General features: G+C 37.6%; 1 protein-coding gene across 10 annotated transcripts in view; it reads right to left on the bottom strand.

The window, feature by feature from the left end:
* HIPK3 (homeodomain interacting protein kinase 3) overlaps positions 1–22432 on the bottom strand; it is a 99436-nt gene that overhangs the window by 11269 nt on the left and 65735 nt on the right. For 6 of the 10 annotated variants that reach the window (XM_001144457.7, XM_016920647.4, XM_001144535.7 and 3 more), the window contains exons 3-8: positions 17128–17251; positions 8550–8669; positions 6900–6986; positions 6210–6394; positions 4617–4776; positions 4044–4167 (exon numbers count right to left, since the gene is read on the bottom strand). In XM_001144457.7, the coding sequence (XP_001144457.3) occupies positions 4044–4167; positions 4617–4776; positions 6210–6394; positions 6900–6986; positions 8550–8669; positions 17128–17251 (800 nt within the window). The remainder of the gene's footprint in view (positions 1–4043; positions 4168–4616; positions 4777–6209; positions 6395–6899; positions 6987–8549; positions 8670–17127; positions 17252–22432) is intronic. The other 4 variants (XM_016920646.4, XM_063782834.1, XM_063782832.1 and 1 more) reach the window with 1 other exon arrangement.

Genomic DNA, 22432 nt, shown 5'->3' with positions numbered 1-22432 from the left:
TCTTCTTACTCCTGCTAAAAAGCCTGTCTTGATCATCCAATTCTCCAAGACATGGAATATAAGCACACCCAGGCAGTGTAGATATATTGCAATATATAGACAATCTCTTCAAGAAAAAAAAAAATCTCTTCACTTTGACAAGGATGAAGAGAGAGAGCAAATTTCCAAATCTGAACAAAAATCTCATTGTCTGTAAATTCTCTCCACAAGCAATGCCTTAAGATGAGAAGAATTCTCCTATATACCCTTCTCCACAGGAGATCTAATTTTTGATCAGATTCAACAGTGGGATAAGATCTTAATTTTTGTATAATTAGTTATTAGGTTAGCTGAAACTTTATCTTTGATTATATTTGCTTTAATACTTGGAAGACAAGGCATAAAAAGCTTATGAATATTATTTTAGTATAACAGAAGAGAATTTTGCTGGAATATATTTTACTCTAATATAGTAGTTGTCATCTAGAGGGGATGAATACCTAACTTTTCAGGTCACTAAATAATTTTAAAAGCTTGTTTAATATATAAAACACTCAGATGTTAAATAAAAGCTTAGCTGATTTTTAAAAATAAACTGACTTTTTAAAATAAGCACAGTCTTATGGATATAGTATTTATATACCTATACCTACATATTATAATATCTAAAATATATTAAATGCATTAAACATGATAGCTCCAAAGTAAAATTTTTAAGTCAAAGGGATAAAGTTTATTTTAAAATACAAACCACAATGGTACCATAATTACTATCTCAAATAGCTGCCCAATAATTATTTTAAAATGTTTCTTGTAAATGGATTGACACATTCTGAAGAGAACGGGTAAATGAAGGGGAGGGGCAAGAAGCCCAACGCTGAAATTTTCTACATTACAATTTCTATATAACATCTACCCGTTAGATACTAAGACTGTAGAGGGAGTGCTTTCATTTCTAAGGCAGACACTCTACTAAGAAGAGAAACAACATACTTGCAGAGCCTGCCTGGCCTGTTGCTGCAACTGCACCTGTTATAAAAGCTAAAACATATTGTGCTTCTTCTCACTAGTAATTCTAATTCAAAAGTGCTGTTCATGACATTTAGTGGGTTAATGAGTCTGTGACAGTAATTATTTTCCTTCGATTATCCCATATTATAAACCACTGATATAGTTGTTACTTTATGTACAGAAAGGTTTCTAACTTTTCATCAATTATAAGCCATATAAAAAGATAAAAGATTTTTCTAACCTCATTGAAATGTTTTAAGAATTATGCTCAATGCTGTTTAGAAATGTGTCTCCAAAGTCTCTTTAAGTTTTTGCCAAAGAAGCTAGGCTCTGAAAAAAAACCTGCTATTCCAAATCTTTGTGAAATATACCACAGTATAAGTGGTGACCCTCAAACTGATTTTGGTACATGGGAGAGATTACTAGAACCAAATAACCTACTTGTTAGTACAGATTATAAATTTAAGTGAAAATGCATTTGTCAAGATAACACAAGTGATAACTGATTTAAAAAAATTTTAAACAGCAATCTTGCATGCTGAAGTATTTCGAAGTAGTGTCATAAAATCTACCATTTAATTTCAAATAGTACATGTATGTGCACTGTAGGTAGGTAGGTAGATTGATCACGCAAATATGGTAAAATAGTAACACCTGTTGAATTTAGGGTAGAAAACATATTATTCTTTCAATTTTTCTATATGTTTGAAATTCCTATAATAAACACTTGGGGGAAAAAACTGAAAAACACAACAGCATTATATTGTTAGCATCTATTATTCCTAACACTACAATGATGTGGGCATTTTTATTACCAGAAAGTAATAAAAATGTCACTGTTACAGATACTCACAGACCACCACTGTGGCCACTGGGCCACAATTTCACCTTCAGAATCAACCATCTAAGTTGCCCTTTTATTATACTTTCTATGATATAAATCCTTCTCCCAATGATACATTACTTGAAAATCCAATATATAAAAACAATGAAAATAAAGCTACCCCGATAGAACAACAGTAACTAAAGATCTGACCTGTTTTCACATCTCTTATTACCAGCAAATCAAGTCAACAAACATATTCTTGGTACTTTATTTGGTACTGAGGTAAATATTAAAATAAAAAAAGTTTTAGAGTTGCTTGAATGCTTAAAATTAAAAAATCAGAGGCTGGGCGCAGCGGCTAATGACTGTAATCCTAGCACTATGAGAGGCTGAGGCAGGCAGATCACTTGAGGTCAGGAGTTCGAGACCAGCCTGGCCAACATGGTGAAACCCTGTACATACTAAAAATACAAAAATTAGCCAGGCGTGGTGGTGCATACCTGTAACCCTAGCTACTTGGGAGGCTGAGGCATGAGAATCACCTGAACTCAGGAGGTGGAGGTGCAGTGAGCCAAGATCGTGCTACCACACTCTAGCCTGGGCAACAGAGCAAGACACTATCTCAAAAAAAGACACACACACACACACACACACACACACACACACACACAAAATCAAATAATCCTTCAGAATCAAAATATATTAGAGTTAGAAATGGCCAATATATTATCTATTCAGGCTACTTCCTTCTACTAAGGCTGAAATAAGTAAACAGGCTAGTCTAAAATGATACAGCAAACAGGAGAAACAGAATTAGATTCCAGGTATCCTGACTCAGCACCAACTGTTTTCATTTACTCTTTACAGTATCACCACTAAGTTGGACATGTTGGTTTAGGGCCCCATCTGTAATTGACCTCTTGCATTAACTAGATGTTAAAGCTTAGCAAGGACAAAATCCCAGGAAAGGACTTAGGAAGTAGGGTTTTAGTCCAGTTATTCCAGTAGTGAGGTTTGCTGCTATGATTCTCTAGAAACCACTAAGAGATTTCCTAGTTTAAGAATGTATAGCCAGCCAGGTACGGTGGCTCACGTCTGTAATCCCAGCACTTTGGGAGGCCGAGGCAGGTGGATCACCTGAGGTCAGGAGTTCAAGACCAACATGGAAAAACCCCGTCTCTACTAAAAATACAAAATTAGCCAGGCGTGGTGGCGCATGCCTGTAATCCCAGCTTCCCAGCTACTCGGGAGGCTAAGGCAGAATTGCTTGAACCCAGGAGGCGGAGGTTGCAGGTTGCAGTGAGCCGAGATCGTGCCATTGCACTCCTGCCTGGGCAACAAGAGCGAAACTCTGTCTCAAAAAAAAAAAAAAGAATGTATAGCTTCTTCAAAGGTATTCTGTCACCCATTCCGCTTGAGGATTTAATTGGCTATTTTTATTTAATGAAGGGACATTAATGTAATTGAAATCAATCCATTATTTATTACCTAAGCTATCAATAAAGACTATAATATTTTGGGACAAAACTCTTTTGACCAAAATTTTAAATAACTGAGCTCTCAGTCACTTTTATGTTTAGTATTGGTAGATAAATGTCTAAAACAGTGATACCCAGTATAGGCCAACCTGTAGCTTCCCAAGTTCATTCATTCCTATTAAGGTATTTTATCATGCTAGACTCTACAGGAAATACAGTTATCATATGACCCATTTTGTTAGTGATGACTGTAACGGAGTTCCAGTCAAGAAATGAGTGTCACTGGTCTGAAGGCTTATTGAACAGCTTAAATTTTTTTTTTTTTTTTTGAGAAAGAGTCTCACTCTGTCGCCCAGGCTAGAGCGAAGTGGCGCAATCTCGGCTCTCTGCAACCTCCACTTTCCAGCTTCAACCTCCATTTCCCAGCTTCAGCCTCCCGAGTAGCTGGGACTACAGGCACGCACCACCATACCCAGCTAATTTTTTGTATTTTTAGGAAAGCTGAGGTTTCACCATGTTGGCCAGGCTGGTCTCAAACTCCTGGCCTCAAGTGATCCGCCTATCTCAGCCTCCCAAAGTGCTGGGATTACAGGCGTGAAACACCACACTTGGCCTGAACAGCTTAAATTAAATTCAAATGTAGCACTAAATGCAGCAAAAATTATACAATTATTTAATGAACAGACTCCTAAACTTATTTTAAAATAAAGCATGCCTAGATTCAAAGCAAAATTTAAATAAAATAATACCTTGAATAGCTGGGGGACAGATAATCAATGTCTGCTGAAAAGCATCACCACAACCAAACTGAGCAGTTCCTGCCTGCAGAGGTATTCCATGGTGCACAACTGAATGAGCAGATGTGGTCAATGCCTGAAACAACGAGCACATTATACAGAGCACATTATAAAGAGCAGTCTTCTAAATGAAATACACACGCTGTATAAATAGAATTCAAACACATTTCTTAAGATCATAATTCTACTATTAAAATGTGTCCAGAAAATGAGAACAAAAACAAGCTGCCGAAATTAAAATTTAAAAACCGATTCTACTGACCTCTACTTTTGGTAGAGTTGTGGCATAGAAGGGCAGGTGAAAGGTATTGAGAGAATGAAGAGAGGAATGGAAAAAAGTGAATCTGAGTAGATATGTTCCAATTATTACCTTGAAATTTTAAGAGATTTGGTAAAAACAGGTATAGTAAGACCTCACAGCACTGTACATTCTAACAACTGACACCAAACTTCTGTATATATCAAAAGTAAAATGAGCAATCATTAAAAAAAGACCCTAAGTTATTAATTACTACACATTCTTACCTGACTTCTTAATGTTCCGATTTTAGTAAAATTTGCAGTCAGTGTAGCAGTACTGCTTGAAGCAACTGGTCTTAAAAGTGAAGTTTTGTTGTGATTATTTGTGTCACATGAATTTAGGTGGGACTTACAAATATCCATAATATGAAAACAGGACTTTACACTGTAAAAGAAAAAGTGAAGGTATTACAGTATTATTTTAAAAGCTTAGTTTTAAATTGAGGTACATTGACAAAATAAAAAAATTATTCCTAAAAGAAAAAAATCCTAATTTGCACTTAATCTGCTTATTTCCAATAGTATTTCTAACAGGAAATCTTACCAGAAAAGATTAAGTTTCAGAGCAAGTAAAAGTATATATTCTGCAATATTTTTCTTAAAACAGTAAAATCACAGTAAGCATTTTTTGGTTAGCATGCAATAATTTTACGATCCCCTACACGAAAAACTTTTTCCGAAATTTCGAGATCTCCACACCACTAAATTAACAGTACCAAAGAGTTGCTATCATGTTACTTTCAAAGTGACCGTATATGAAAAACATTAGGACATTTTAAGTGTTTGAGGGGAAAATGTAACTCGGCTATAGAAAAATGTAATTTTTAAGAACAATTCACAATGATAAATATTGGATTCATTCCTATGCCTTCTTCATTTTGTCTTTTTAAATACTGAAGGAATCTATTTTAAGTCACTTAAATTTACTCCCTTCATCTCCCAAAATATGTCTGAGGTTCAAAGAATTTGTAAGATTTGGCCAGGTGCAGTGGCACACACCTGTAGTCCCAGCACTTTGGGAGGCCAAGGTGGGTGGATCACTTGAGCCCAGAAGTTCAAGACCAACCTGGGTGACATGGTGAAACCCCATCTCTACGAAAAATTTGCCAGGCATGGTGGCGTATGCCTGTAGTCCCAGCTACTCAGGAGGCTGAGGTGGTGGGAGGAGCACTTGAGCCTGTGAGGCGGAGGTTGTAGTGAGCAAAGATTGTGCCACTGCACTCCAGCCTGGGCAACTGACAGAGCAAGACCCTGTCTCCAAAACAAACAAACAAACAAAACACAAAGAATTTGTAATATTTAAGGCCTTTGGAATTTTAGTATATATTCTTCCCTACTGACCTATGATCTACTGACCCATGAAAAACCTCCTTTTCTTCAAAATGCAGGAGAAAAAGAGGAAAAAGGAAAGCAAAAGTTGTGGGGGAAAAAAAATGTAAAATGGAAGTTGCACGACTCAAAATATGATAGAACCTACAGTGTAGGAAAACTGAAATGTGACTTGAAAGAGAAAACTGTTAGCATTTCCTTTTATATATGCCTGGTTATTAAGGTAAGAAAGTCATGTATAATAAAAACAAAACCACTCAGTCTTATTTTTAGTATCGCATTTTGGAGAAGGAACACTGGACTGCAATTCAGACTTGGGTTCTAGTTCCCTGACACTTACTGGTGTATGTGAACTTGGTCAAGTTAGCTTAGCCTCTTTTGACTCAGGTTACTTGTATTTAATGAAGAAAAGTAATTTCTCTGATGCAGTCATTTTCTACAGACTTATTTTTTTTTAGAACCACTTTAAAAGATCTTAAAGTAACATACTGGTTGCTATGAGGGAAATCTAGAAGATGTTTCATATTAACAAAAGGATGGTTCAGGGTCTCAGCTGGAGTAATTCTTAAATCTGCATCAATCAGCAACATTTTCTTCAACAGACTAACAAATTCTCTTCTATCAGCTTTCTCAGCCAAAAGATCACTTCCTTCCAAATCCATCACTGTGTTCACCTGAGAAATCAAAATTTCAAGCCATCAAGTAAAAATAAATCACAGAGAGTAGTATAAATTCCACAGTTAAAAAATCAAACAAAAATCACAACACAGGAGAGGAGAGGGAACTACAATTATCTTAAAACAAAGAAGAACAATTAATATTAACAAATCCTCAAAATGTGTTGAGGTACCAAATAGGATTCAAAGCATAAAAGAAGTTTTTAAAAATTAAACAAATATCCATTTCTAATGAAATATAGGGAAATCTGTTGGCTAGGATTTTTCCTTTCAAAGCAAAAACTTTTTTACTAAAGAACGAATAGGTAAATTAAAATTTTGATAACGACAAATGCAATTTAGTTCCTGAAAGGTTGAAAATAGAATCAGTTTCATTTGAAAAACTTAAAAACAGCATGGACTCTGTAGCCATTTAAAAACTGAGTAACATGTTTTGGGCCCCTTGGCATTCAAGTCTACCATCTAAGCATATAAGATGAACAAATGTGGCTATGGTACTCACATGCGCTATATCATCCAGACTGTTGAAAATGTATTTTCTGGCTTCTTTAGACTTCATTCCTGTCTCTGCCTCATGCTCTTCCAATGTCTTATTGCATATATCAAAGGGAAAAAAGAATACATTATTACAAATTTCTTTAATCCCGGCACATTTAGTCTAATATATTAAATATTCTAAGGCAAATAGTAATTTCAAAAGAGACACTATCAAAAATGTATTTTTTAAAGTATACGCAAAAAAAAATGAGAAGCGCTTGGTTTAGGCCAAGAAAAATATTACAAATGTAACAAACCCCATAAAGAAAATAACTAGGCCGGGCACGGCGGCTCACACTTGTAATCCCAGCACTTTGGAAGGCCAAGGCGGGTGGATCACGAGGTCAAGAGATCGAGACCATCCTGGTCAACATGGTGAAACCCCGTCTCTACTAAAAATACAAAAATCAGCTGCGTGTGGTGGCGCATGCCTGTAGTCCCAGATACTTGGGAGGCTGAGGCAGGAGAATCACTTGAACCTGGGAGGCGGAGGTTGCAGTGAGCCAAGATCGCACCACTGCACTCCAGCCTTGCAACAGAGTAAGACTCTGTCTCAAAAAATACAATAATAATAATAACTGTTTATGAAGTTAATTATTGAGGATTTACTGATTCCTCCAAAGATCCTAGCACACTTGGGATATGTAGTAAGTGGTTAGATTCATTCCCTGTCCTATAAAGTGTAATAATGTAGAACTGAGAAGATAAACACACAACACAAATGTAGTTATACACATAAAAGTTTTTTTAATTTAAGATGAATTAATAATTATGTTGCTGAATTAGAGAGTTAGTGAAGTTATTCCAAGAGGGCTTTCTTCTTAAAGAAGGAAGGGGGCTGGGCACAGTGGCTCACACCTGTAATCCCAGCACTTTGGGAGGCCAAGGCAGGCGGATCACAAGGTCAGGAGTTCAAGACCAGCCTGGCCAACATGGTGAAACCCTGTCTCTACTAAAAATACAAAAATTAGCCAGGCATGGTGGCAGGCACCTGTAATCCCAGCTACTTGGGAGGCTAAGGCAGGAGAATCGCTTGAACCTGGGAGGTGGAGGTTGCAGTGAGCCGAGATTACACCACTGCGCTCCAGCCTGGGCAAGAGAGCAAGACTTTGTCTCAAAAAAAAAAAAAAAGAGAAAGAGAGAGAGAAGGACGGGGCCAGGCATGGTGGATCACGCCTGTAATCCTAGCACGTTGGGAGGCGGAGGTGGGCAGTTCTCTTGAGGTCAGGAGTTCAAGACCAGCCTGGCCAACATGGCGAAATCCTGCCTCTACCAAAAATATAAAAATTAGCCGGGCATGGTGGTGCGAGCCTGTAGTCCCAGCTACTTGGGAGGCTGAGGCAGGCGAATTGGTTGAACCCAGGAGGCGGAGGTTGCAGTGAGCCAAGATGGCGCCACTGCACTCCAGCCTGGGCGAGAGAGAGAAACTCCATCTCAAAAAATAAAAACTAAAAAAATTGAAAAAAATAAAATAAAATAAAGAAGGGCCAAAAATGAAAATTCAAAAAAAGGAAGAAATATAGTAAAATGTAAATAGACATGGAAGGTATTATCCATGCATATGAGGCATCTTAGAAAACTAGTCTTCTAAATATTCTATTTTTTAATGAATTACCTTTAATCTCCAACCAGAATGAGACATATCTGTTTCTTTGCAAAAAAATCTTGTGGATTTAGTACCCACATTTAACAACTGTTCTCCTGGCAAACCTTGAGTCTGAGAAATGTATCGAATCTGAAAAATAATTTACAGAACAGAATAGTTTATTCTTTCATGTGATAGAACACTTAAGTCAGACACTAGGCTATATGTTAGGTCAGGTATGAAAATACATAGTCTATGCCCTCAAGAAATGCACTGTCTAGTGGAAAACATATATGGAAAAAATTATAATGTGGAATTATAAGTATCATAATAAATGCATGCTTGATAGAAAAGGCATACCTAAAGTAATTGTGGTCAGGTAAAATTCTAGAAGAGGTGGTCCTCAAGTTTGGTGTTAAAGGACAAATAGGAGTTTGCACTGGAAGAGTGGGGAGAAAAACTATGCCAAGGTTATAGTATGTGTAAATATAGAAAATCAAGAGAGAATAACCTCACATTCAAAGACTGGAAGTACAGAGGGTCACTAACAGAGAATGGTAAGAGATGAAATTGAACTAGCAGGTAAAGGGCTTTATCAGCAAATTAAGAAATTTGGATTATATGCCAGGAGGTAATAATGGGAAACCACTGGAAAAATTTCAGCAAGAAATTGACAGCTTACATTTTAAAGAAATGTCTGACAATGGGTGAGGGGATAAGGCCAGAGAAGAGATGAAGAGGGTCTGAACTGAGAGACTGAATGGGAATAGAGGGGAAGGAATGGATTCAAAAGAGATTTAGATTGATAAACACTGGGTGAATTACTATGGTGGGAGTTTGGAGGAAACACTTTTTTGAGACACTGATACATACACAGCTGTGTCTCTTGGGGAAGAGGCATGGTAGTTGATGGGCTCTCCCAAGGGTGATACTAAAAAACTCCAGCTTCAGGGCTTCTGAACTTACTATTTCTGTTTGAAACATTCTTCCCCTAGATATCTGTATGGCTCTCTTGCTTCCTTCAGCTCTTGGTTCAAATGTTGCCTTATTGCCAGACCTTCCATGACCCATCAATAAATAACGGCAAACTCTGCCCTTCTCAGTAACTCACCCACCATCCTCCTGGCTATATTTTTCTCCACTGCGCTTTTCATTATCTAATATTCTATGCATTTACTTTCCATTTTCTTACCTCTCCATGAGACTCTAAGTTCCATGAACGGAAGAATTTTTTTGTTTACTTACATACCCCCAGAGCCCATGAAAGTGCATGGTACACAGTAGGCCCTGAAATATTGATTCCCCCACTTAATGAGTGGGAAACACGGGGGATAAACAGGGGCTTAGCAAAGAGAGAGATCTCTGGGGGCTAAAATTGTTTTTCCATCCTTCCTTCTTACTAAAACTTGACTCCCCTAACCTGTATTTGAGAATAAGTGCAAAGATCTTTTTTTAACCTCAAAGACTCTGCTCCATCAATTAGTCCACCCTCTTCTGCATCTTCTATTTCTTCCTCCCTCTGAGCTCTCTCCCCACCAAATACAAAAATGTTCAATACCTTCTATCCTAAAAAAAAAAGTAAACCTCCCTTAACTACTTAACTCTCTCGTCTTACCCTTAAAATAGTAGCCTATATTATTTCACTTCCCATTCACACCTCAACACACTGCAATCTGAATTTTAGTCTCATCACCCTCATGATATGGTATTAAGTAATGGCCTGTTAGTAACAGACATGTTTAATAATCACATATAAATCCTTATTTTACTTTGATACTAATGGCTACTACCATTTTACATAAAAATCGCTCAATTTCCACGACGCCATGCTTTTCTGGGTCTCTTCTACTTCCTGACATTCTTTAACTGTGTTCCTCTGTTTGTTCTTTATATGACACTGCTTTCCAGAGTCTTGTCTTTCTTTTTTCCCTCTAAAAGTCCTAAGTGCCCACAATTTTATCTCTAAATCTGCGCCTCAATCTTTGGCTCTAGCTCTGGAGCTCCAGACCCAACCGCTTATTGAAACTTTCAACCTGGCTGGACTCTATATCTCCAACTGAATATATCCTAAACTGATTTGCCCCCAGATCTGCTAATCCTAATGTATTTTCCTCCTATGGTTAATAGCAACACCATCCACTCAAATCAGAAACCTGAAATTGATGCCCTGTACCTCTTCCTCATCATGCTCCCCCAATATCCAAAAGCCTAACAATTTTACTTCATTAACATTTTTCACAACTGTCCCCTCCTCTCCATCCCTACCTCAGATCCTCTTCAATTCTGAGTTATACAATTTCACAAGCCTCCTGATTATTCTACCTGCCTCCAGTCTCTCCTAATGTCCTTAACCGCTCACGCCCAATTCATTATTCACACTACTGCCAAACATTCTGGCAAAATGTGCATCTGTTAGTCACTTGTGTAAAATTACTTAATAACCCTTTACTGCCTAGAGCAAGCTTGTCCAACCAGCAGCCCCGGCCCAGGGGCTGCATGAGGTCCAATACAAATTTGTAAACTTTCTTAAGACATTATGAGATTTTTTTGTGATTTTTTTTAAAAGCTCATCAGCTATCATTAATTTTAGTGTATTTTATGTGTGGCCCAAGACAATTTTTCTTCTTCCAATGTGGCCCAGGGAAGCCAAAAGGCTAGACGCCCCTGACCTAGAGGATCAATTCCAGACCTCTAACCCTAGCAAACAGGCCCTCCAACTATATATATTCCCTGCCCTTTTATATTCTCCTGGTACTTCGGCACCAACTGGCACCATGTCGAACCACATGGGCCAGTTTCTCTTTCCTATATTGTTCTCGAACTTCTACTTATCCAACATACATATTCCCCCTTTCACCAAATCCACAAGACAAACTTCTACTATTCCTTCTTCAAGACTCAGCTCAAGAATCTTCTCCTCTATAAAGCCATCCCTGACGATGCCAAGCAGTGGTAATTACTCTACTCTGTGCTATCATCACACCTAGAACATGCATTTATAATTATTATAACTATATTACAATTTTTTACATGTCTGTTTTCCCTACTAGATTGTGTGCCTTCCAATAACAGTCTGTTTTATCCACATTTGTATCCCCAATTTTATATAAAATGACAACGAAAACTTCCACATTACAAACTGGCTTCATTTAGTTAAAGTGCTGCTCTTTCTCCCCACCTCCCACCCACTAAGTAGCTAACTTCCTTATTTTAAGGAAACAGAAAAATGGAAGGAAAAAGTACTAAGAGTTTGGTGCCTAGATGCTGCATCAGACAGAAAAGCCATCAACAATTCAATTTCAACAAACAGAGCATCTATTATTTGCTAGATGCTAAAGACATGTAGATAAATAAAATATGGTGCCAATCTTCAAAAGCACAATTCAGTAGAACAGAAAAATATTTAAGCATATAATCTGCAATTAAGCTAGTAAGCCATTGTGAAGAAGAAAACAAAGTGCTAAAAAAGCAAAGAGAATAGAGCAATTAATGTACCTCAGGAGTTGAGATGGCTCTGTAAAACAAAAAACAAACAAACAAACAAACAAAAGTGGCCAGTGAAAATCTGAGTTTATTACTTGTCATACTGTCTGCCCAGTCTTTTGAAGAGAAAAATGTTCCATCTAGAACCCCTAATATATAAATATATTTGCCTTCCTCCATCTCCAGTGGATGAAGAATGGGAATCTGACACATAATTCTAAACTGGCCTCATGAACTCAACTAGAAAAAAACTAAGTCAATCAGATTAACTATGTCAGAAATGTGAACTAAGAAATACCAATGACTCTTGGGGGATGAGCTAAAGGGTTATTAGGTAGAGCTGGAGTTTTATGGTCATGAAACCTAATCAAAGGTAAGGTGAGCAGAAACTCAGATCAGAATAGACAAAGGCACTTGAAGAACAGCCAAGTCACACTGATGGTCCAGTACCAGTGAAGTTCTACCAACATCTGTTAATTCCTCTAGTGTCGCCTTGCTTTGAAAAGCACCTTCAATTCCATACTTCACAAATCCCAGTCATATTATAGTTCCATTCTTAGATCCTTGTGATAGTCCACTGATATAGTTTGAATGTTTGTCCCCTCCAAATCTCATGTTGAAATATAATCCCCAGTGTTGGAGGTAGGGCCTGGTGGGAGGTGTTTGGGTAATGGGGGCCGATACCTCATGAATGGCTTGGTGCTGTCCCCCCAACAGTGAGTTCTCTCAAGATCTGGTTGTTTCAAGGTGTGTAGTACCCATCTCCCCCATCTCTTGCTCCTATTCTCACCATGTGAAACGCCTGCTCCCCTTCCCTTCTGCCATGATTGTAAGCTACCTAAGACCCTCACCAGAAGCACATGCTGGAGCCCTGCTTGTACAGCCTGCAGAACTGTGAGCCAATTAAATCTCTTTTCTTTATAAATTACTCAGGTATTCCTTTATAGCAATGCAAATGGCCTAATACATCCACACATATAAATAAATGTCCCCTTATTTGGGCCAGCTTGTGTGGGTCTCTTTGCTAAATAGCCTGACAAAAATAGAAATCTTGAAAGATTTATTTTCTCTGCAGTTGAAATAGTGAACTTCATTTTTCTTACATAAGACTTGAAATTACCAAATATAATTTGAATATAAAGTCAGACTCTTAGTTGTTCTGGATAACATTCTATCTAAACTCCAACAAACATTTTGGAGAAATAATGAACATTTACCAACTATTGTCCATCCGTCTATCCATCCATTCATCCATTCAACCATCCATCCATCCATAAAATAGTCCTTAATTCCCTAGAATACTTTTGATATGTCCCTAGTAAATATAAGTCCTGTAAATAGAACACTAATAAGACAGTTTATCTACAATCAAGACAGGAAGGGATTCACGCACTGTAACAATTGGTGAGTAGGATCTTCCCTAACCACACACACTAAATATAGATGTCTATATAAACGGAAATAAAATGCACATACAAGAAAATATGAAATTATAAATTTTCAACACGGTCAGTGTCTACTTACAGAATCTAAAATCCAAAGAGAAAATGGCATTGGAAAGGTTTTAAGACATGATAAATATGATTAAAGGGCTAGAACACAAACCCTATAATGAAGAATTAAAATACTTTGAATATTTTTCCTGCTGACTCAAATTTGGCTTTTAAAAATATAATAATTTGGCCAGGCGCGGTAGCTCGTGCCTGTTATTGCAACACTTTGGGAGGCCTAGGCAGGAGGACCACTTGAGCCCACGAGTTCAAGTTTGCAGTAAACCATGATCCTGCCACTGCACTCCATCCAGGGCAACAGAGAAAGACTCTGTCTCTAAAGAAGAATATGATATACTGTTAAGAACTCTTTAGTTTACATCTATAAAATGGAGGCAACAGTAGTGTGTACTTCATAGGGTTGTTACGAGCATTAAATGAGTTAATATAAAGTGTTAACAGCAGTTCCTAGTATATAAAAGAGCTCAGTAAGCATTAATTAGCTAATATTACTATTGCCCACTGCACTGCCACTGTAAGGCAAAAAATAATAATTAGAAAAAAACTGCCAGGCCAGGTGCAGTGGCTCACACCTGTAATCCCAGCATGTTTGGAGGTCCAGGCGGGAGGATCGCTTAAGCCCAGGACTTTGAGACCAGCTTGGGCAACATAGAGAAAGAGACCCCATCTCTACAAAAAATTAAAAATGAGTCAGGCATGCTGGTGCACACCTGTATCCCCAGCTACTGGGCACAGCCTGAGGTAGGAGGATTCCTCGAGCCCAGTAGTTCAAGACTGCAGTGAGCTATGATCATGCCACTGCATTCCAGCCTAGATGACAGACAGAGACCCTGTCTAAAAAAAATGCCAACTCCCCAGTTGGGGTGTCCAAGTATATCTAGGCAGCTGATTACTGGAATAAGGAACAGATAATAGAGAGAGACATACCCTACTGGTGGCCCTTTCACATCCTAACATTAGGTGATCATAATCTAGCAAGATGAGGAAAATCTATGAAAGTCAAACACATTAATAAACAGACTAAAGCTGTTCTGAGAAACATATGTGGCCAGGCGCAGTGGCTCACACCTATATTCCCAACACTTTGGGAGGCCAAGGCGGGTGGATCATTTGAGATCAGGAGTTTAAGACCTGCCTGGTCAATATGATGAAACCCCATCTCTACTAAAAATAAAAAATTAGCCAGGCATGGTGGCACACACCTGTAGTCCCAGCTACTAAGGAGGCTGAGGTGGAAAAATTGCTTGAACCTATGAGGCAGAGGTTGCAGTGAGCCGAGATGGAACCACTGCACTCAGGCCTGGGCGACAGAGTGAGACCCTGTCTCAAAAAAGAAAAAGAAAAAGAAAAAGAAAAAAGAAAAACATATGTGAACATTTTAACAAGTGCAAAAAAAAAAGCACTTGAAAGTCCCAAACCAAGTTAAGACTGATAGGGAAAAAAAAAAAAATTATCAAAATTTATCAAAGCCTTTATAACAAATACCATGCTTGAAAATGAGCTTAAAGTCCCAGATTAGGGCCAAAACAAAGACGCCCACAAAATCACTACAATTTATTTGCTTTGCATTCATGTATTTTGTAAAATATTTTAAAACATTGAACTGTGGGTGGGGCACAGTGGCTCACGCCTGTAATCCCAACACTTTGGGAGGCTGAGGCAGGCAAATCACAAGGTCAAGAGTTCGAGACCAGCCTGGCCAACATGGTGAAACCCCATCTCTACTAAAAATACAAAAATTAGCCGGGCATGGTGGTGTGAGCCTGTAGTCCCAGCTACTCGGGAGGCTGAGGCAGAAGAATCGCTTGAATCCGGGAGGCGGATGTTGCAGTGAGCTGAGATCACGCCACTGCACTCCAGCCTGGGCGACAGAGCAAGACTTCATCTCAAAAGAAAAAAGAAAAACAAACAAACAAACAAAAACAAAAAAAAAACCCCACTGAACTGTGAGACTATTGATGCTATATGCCAAGGGCCAATGACTTTTTTTAATCCCTTTGGTAATATACATCCTGAAAACATTGTCAATCTGGATCAGATAATACCTGTTCCAAGTTTAGTTTAAAAAAAAACAAACATTCATTATAAAATTTAGAAAAACTGAGTTTTGGTCAAGGCTTTGTCTTTAAAATTACTATTGTGACTTTTTGACAAGTGAATTCATTTTTCTGGGCCTCAGTTTTCTCCTTTATAAAATAAAAAGGGGGCAGTCACTGGGTAATCTCTGGGGTCCTTTTCAATACTAATATCAGTTGTCCAAGATGAACTGTGAAGTCCTAATCGAGTATAATAACAAATCAACTTGAAATTGCCACTAGAGGGTGTCCTGCTCCAGGGCGGTATGCATGCCATAGGCTAATCTACAAAGCCAAGGGTGTATTTCTAGCATTTTACTGGTGCCTCAGTATTCCAACAGCTAAAGGATTATGGGACTCTGATTCAATTACTAACTCGTTCAGAACTGACGGTAGTCTTGCATCTGTATCAAAGCTAGTAATTGGGTAGAAAGCTGAAAGAAGACAGGATGTATGGAAAATTTTACAGAAACCCAGTGGAATTCTGAACATGGAGGAGGGAAGGTAGAGAATATGGAAAACCTAACCTAAAAGGGAAGGTTCATGGATGATGACAAGAGATTAAAGTCAATGATAACATCTAATCTAATAATCAGTATTAAATGACAGAGTCATCTCAGGAACATTTAAGTCACCTAAATTAATTACCTCTCTTTTTCCTCTTGATAGAGAAAATAGCCCTAAAATACAAGGCTATAATCATGATTATGTAATAGGTGCTTTAAATTCTTCTATTTTCTAATTTTTCTTGCTTGAAAGTTAAATATCATCTAAATAAAAATATTCACTAATCAGAATGACAAAATTAATGTAACTACTTTGTTGATTTTGACTAGCATTTTCTATTAGAATGAGTTGAGTACATTATCTCAAAGATACTCAAAGAATAATAAATAAGATGGCAGTTTCTCCAAAAAATAATCTTGGTATTAATATTTAAGACTACTAGCACACAACACTGTTTAATAGTACAGAAAGGCTAATGAATATACCTGAAAACTACCATGAAAAGTGTGCTTAATAAGGTAATTTGCTGAATTCTACTGAGAATCATTAAACAGTGCTAAAAGAGAATTTCAGCACCACTCAAAACAGCTAAAAAGACTGAGAAGAGTTCAAGTTACTGAGGTATTTAAAACACCAATAATGGCAGTTGGTTTAAGACCAAAAGTTTTAACGCCTTTTAGGAGCTTTTATGCCTTGGGAGGGGCTGACGTTTCAGACATCAAAGTTTGTCACCCAAGCAAAGCACAATTAATTAAATGGACACACGATCCAACCTTTTATATGTTTACAGTATAAAATTTTCCCAATAATTTTACAAAACTGGTTTTGAGATTCTATAGGCTGTAACTTTATGAAAACTTACTTCAGCATTATAAAACAGTTTTCAAAATCAATTCTACAAGATCCCAGATTCTGCCACTTTATGTTAAAAAGACTTTCCAGTGTATTGTACACCTGCAGCCATGTGTTCCTGTAAGTCTGTTATTATTCTTTACTTTCTACCAATTCTATTAGATTATCATTATTTATTACCTGATCATACTCCAAGGCTCCTGGGTAGAGCGGCCATCCAAGAAATAATTCTGCAATCACACATCCCAATGACCACATGTCTATGGCTTCACAAAATGGCAACCCCAATATAATCTCTGGAGCTCTGAAATTTAAAATTAAAACAAAAATCAGGGTGGTTTTTCTCTAAAATTACCTAATTTCAACTGGCATTCTAGGAAGTTGGTAAAATGACAGAGGTATCACATTCTATGTATAGGAACTCTTCACTATTTCAGAACTCTTTGAAACCTAGACATAATCCTGAATTAATCTGAAAGGGGTACTATGAGTACAACATTTCTATAATAAAGTCTCTTCCACTTTTCCTTTTCCCTTATAGTTTTACTAACATAACATTTTTTGAAAAAGGAAAAACATACATCTTGTTTTTAAGACTACAGCAGATCAGAAATAACACAATAGGAAGAGAACTGGCAAACTATTAAATACATACTATGACATCAGCAGAACTGAAAAACAGACATTGAGAGAGAAAACAAAAACAGAGCAAAATCCTCAAAGGCTAAAAGTGAATCTAGACTTAGATATTACTTCAGAATACAGTAATAAATATTTACCTAATTGGAGCCATTAGTCATCCAAGAGATTAAACTAAATTCAGTGCATTCTGTCTTAAAAGGCAGACAAGTATACAGCATATAACAAAATAGTTAAAAAGCATTTCAGCACTTAAAAGTGTTTGGTCATTTAGGAAATGTACTCCAAGAAACATATTATTCCTAGATAAATTATGTTGCACCTTCATATGGATTTCCCTTGAGAAGATTCATGTTCTAAGACAGACTCCATGTACAGCTGTGTAATTCCAAAGAAGTCATATGTATCACAGTTATCCTAGATTAGTGTGCATGTGTGTTTAATTTTAAAACAATCTCAATCTTACAGAGAAGTTGCAAGAACAGTACATATTTTTTCCTTAAATCACCCGAGAATAACTTGCCAAATTTCTGTATACTTTATAGTTCCTACAAAGAAGAATATTCTCCTACATAACCACAATACAATCATCAAAATCAAGAAATGAACTCTGATACATCTCCACCTGCTAAGCTTCAGACTCCATTTAAGTTTGGCCAATTATACTAATACCGTCCTTTTTGGCAAAAGGATCCAACTCAGGATCATGCATTGCATCTAGTTGTCCTATCTCTTTCAGTCTTTTTCAATATGGAATAATTCCTAAGTTTTGTCTAGATTTCCATGACCTTTGTATAACATATTACAGGCCAGATATTTGAAGAAACGTCACTCAGTGTGGGTCTGTCTGATGTTTCCTCATAATTAGATTCAGAGGAACATCACAGAAGTGATCATGTTTTCTCATTGTATCTTATTAGGCATGCAATTCTGATATGTTCCATTACTAATAATTTTTACTTTGATCACATGATGTCTGCTATATTTCTCCACTACTAAGTTCCTACTTTTCTCTTTCTAATTAAGTATTTTGTGGGATCTCAAATTGAAACTATATAAATAATCCATTTCTTATCAAACTTTCATTTTTTTCATTTATTTACCTGTATGAGTACAGATTAAAGGATTCCTACTTTATTCAATGAGTTATAATCCATGACTATAATTACTTATTTTGATTCTCAAATTTTCCCAGATTTGGCGTGGTAGCTCACACCTGTAATCCCAGCACTTTGGGAGGCCAACATGGTAGGATTGCTTGAGCCCAAGAGTTCCAGATCAGCCTGGGCAACATAATGAGACCTCATCTCTCCAAAAAAAGAAAAAATTTTTTTTAATTAGCCAGGGTGATGGTCCGCACCTGTAGTCCCAGCTATTTGGGAGACTGAGGTGGAAGGGTCGCTTGAGCCCAGGAGGTCCAAGCTGCAGTGAGCTGAGATTGTGCCAATGCACTCCAGCCTGAGGGACAGAGCCAGGCTCTGTCTCAGGGGGAAAAAAAAAAAATCCCAGATTTGACCAGTCATAACTCCCTCAGACTTTTATGTTCTTCTGACAATAATCTCTGATTATTTCTTTGCTTTCTGACACAGCAAGATATTCCAGGCACATCTTGTTCTTTCCCTGCTCCAGTCCTAGAAACAGCTATTTCTCTGAGGATCTCTGGTATCTTTTCGTATAGAATAGACCTTTGAAACAAAGATCAGGGAGCTATGGATCCTCATTACTATTGGGATGGTTCCCAGACCTTCTCAGTACGTATATTACCTAGAGTTAAGCAAAATAAGCCTGCTAATTTCTTAACTGAGACTGGGGGTTGTCATCTCCTAAGGCAGTGGTTCTCAATCTTGGCTGCACATTACAATTATTTGGTCCTGGCCACACCCTACACCAATTAAATCAGAAACCCTGGGGATTAGACTTAGGAATCAAGAGTGGCTTCAACATATAGCCAAAGTTGAGAACCAAAGCCTTACACTCAAGAAGTTAGACCAATGGGAGGACCACCCCATTTCTTCCCTACAACTCTTCTGGCAAAGGAAATTCGGAGGATAATGAACAAGCTGTTTTCTACTACAGACTTGGGATCTGTCCAGTGAATATTCTACTCCTGGCCCCATCTCTGCTGTAAATAATACTTAAGATTCAGTAGAACCTTAACCAATCCACAGGCATTTGTTGAAAACAAGAGCCACGGGGAGATTCTATGAGGCATAAAAGATCTTCAAAACATGGTTATAAGAAGTTTTCATTCTTTTGACAAAATATTCAAGTGTGTGTATGGATGTATACACATTAATTATATTTAGGTATAATCAAATGCTAAAACGTGTTGTAGAAAGATAAAAAAAGGAAGCTGCACTAAGTTATTAATCCTATATATTCACAATATTGTACCAAAAAAAGCTATCAAAGATGGAGACCTTATCCCTTTTTGTTCATTATTTGTGTAACTAGAACCTTGTAAAGAATATGCATTCAGTAAACATTTCTCAAATAAATCATTTCAACATAGGTTGAGTCACACAAAGAAAAGTATCAGAGTACGGTCTGGTTTTGGACTAGGCCTTCAAATACAGAAGTCTAGGCAGAAAGAAAGAGAACGGGGCACAAGAGTTTATAAAGAGCATATATTAACCTATACTAAAAAAGATTCAAAGCAAAAATGCAGTTTTGAAAGTACGGCGTGGAAATGAGATTCACTACCAATGTTAACCATATACTAATCTGAATGCGAAACAAAAATCGGTAAGACTAATGATAGGCCTATTACTGTGTGTATAAAAGTTTTATGATTATTTTGAAATATTTAATATGAAAAATTCTTCATAGGATTTGAAATTTTTCGGTGTAGAACTTTTCAGTATCGCATTTGGCAATAAAGGAAAGTAACAATAACAGCACCTAAGATATACCATTTAAAGAGACTGAAATCATTTTAATTCTGTTAACAGTAAGAAAAGAGTTTCTGTCAGACAAAGAGCAACAAATTCCTTCTGCCATGTGCTACCATTTAATGAGTAAGTCAAGTTTCTAACTGATGGTGACAACAAGAATACAGAGTCATCTTTACAAAATCTTGATCAGGAATTGCACATAGCCACTCAAACATAAAACCTAAGATACAAAAGTTACACTCACAGAAGCAAATTCAAGTTTCCCATTTTAAAATACAAAAGAGTTTTAACTGGGAGTTTTATACAAGTTCACTATCTATTATTGCATTAGTTCAGATCCTCTGAGAAGCAAATTAGATACACCAGAAATTTGCTGGGGAAGATGCCTGGGCAGCATACAGGCAGAGGAAGCAGAAGGAGGTGAGGAGAAACTTGAGCAGGGTCTGAGGGTGGAAGAAGAGAGGCAAAGGAGTAGTTAGGTACAAAGAACCTCCTACAGCAGTGCAGTTATGAGAAAGTCTTGGATGGGCCAATACCAAGTCCCTAAGCAAACATTATCTGTATGAGGAGCCTCCCATCAAGCAAGAACAGCCCAACTCTAGTGCCCCCCACTGTGCCTGGTCATTGGTGGGAAGGGGCCCAAAGGAAGTATGGCCTCAGCCTGAGCACTGCAGCACATCTGAAGGTGCAGCAGCTGGAGGCTCTCAGCCAGCTGCTCTACACAGGGGACTCTCTTGAAGGGGATTCTGAGTGGCACACTTTCACAGCTGCCACAACTAGCTTCCCAAAAGCTTCTGCATTTCATTTCACAATACGTTATCTATCATAGAGAAAATGCAGTAAATTTCTTCACTAAGTCCCCTACAAACAAGACCAAATCCTCCCCAGTTAACCGTAGCATGCCATGCATTTTCTATGTATATCATACCATAGCATGCGGAAAGTTGGGAAGCAATGCCTGAAAGCACTTAAAATCTAGATGAAACTGCCAGAGACATGACAGTTCTACCAGCCAGTTTACAACACAATACACTTTAAAAAATAAACCATGCATTGAAAGAATACATCCGTCTGTCAGTAGTGAATAAAGCTTAGTTTACTGGTTTCATCTTAATTGGCTCTCAAATTCCTCCCATGGGCTAAATATACTTATGTATGGAAAAGACCATAGCAAGAATTCTGACTAACGGACCACTCACAGAAATCTTCTGTCCTACTCCTACAGAAAGTTCTTCCACTTTTTTCCTCTACTTTAACTCTTATCCTCTGGGCATGTGTATGTGGCAGTGCTAAGGATATTGCAGAGAAGAGACATCATTTGTACTTTTGTAGAACAGTCAAGGCGCAAATTAAACATGCCAGTTGAATGGAGAATACAACTAAACCTGTTTCTCCCACTCTATAAATAATAACTCACAGTTAGAAGGTAAGTGTGAAAACCATAAACACAACAGTTTAGGGCATGTGATAAAGCCAATCTACATCTGAAATGCCATTTCTTTTCCTTTTTAATTTTTTGCCATGTGCTTTTAGTTGAATTTATCAATCCTTTTACTCTAAAATCTTGAAGCACTGATATAAAACTTATGTTAAAGCGGTTAAGTTGAAAAACAATTTTCATTTTATCCACTAGAAGTCACTCCCCCACTTCCCTAAACTTCTCCATCATTAGGCCACCACAAATCCACTTTCTGTCTCTATAGATTTGCCTATTCTGGACATTTCATATAAATGGAATCCAGCCGGACGTGGTGGCTCACGCCTGTAATCCCAGCACTTTTGGAGGCCAAGCCGGGAGGATCACTTGAGGTCAGGAGTTCAAGACCAGCCTGGCCAACATGGTGAAACTCTGTCTCTACTAAAATACAAAAATTAGCCAGGTGTGGTGGTGTGCACCTGTAATCCCGGCTACTTGGGAGGCTGAGGCAGAAGAATTGCTTGAGACTGGGAGG

This window comes from Pan troglodytes, chromosome 9 (assembly GCF_028858775.2).
Source record: "Pan troglodytes isolate AG18354 chromosome 9, NHGRI_mPanTro3-v2.0_pri, whole genome shotgun sequence".
NCBI lineage: Eukaryota > Metazoa > Chordata > Mammalia > Primates > Hominidae > Pan > Pan troglodytes.
The sequence above is the reverse complement of the archived record's forward strand: the minus strand, read 5'-3'. Positions and strand labels throughout refer to the sequence as shown.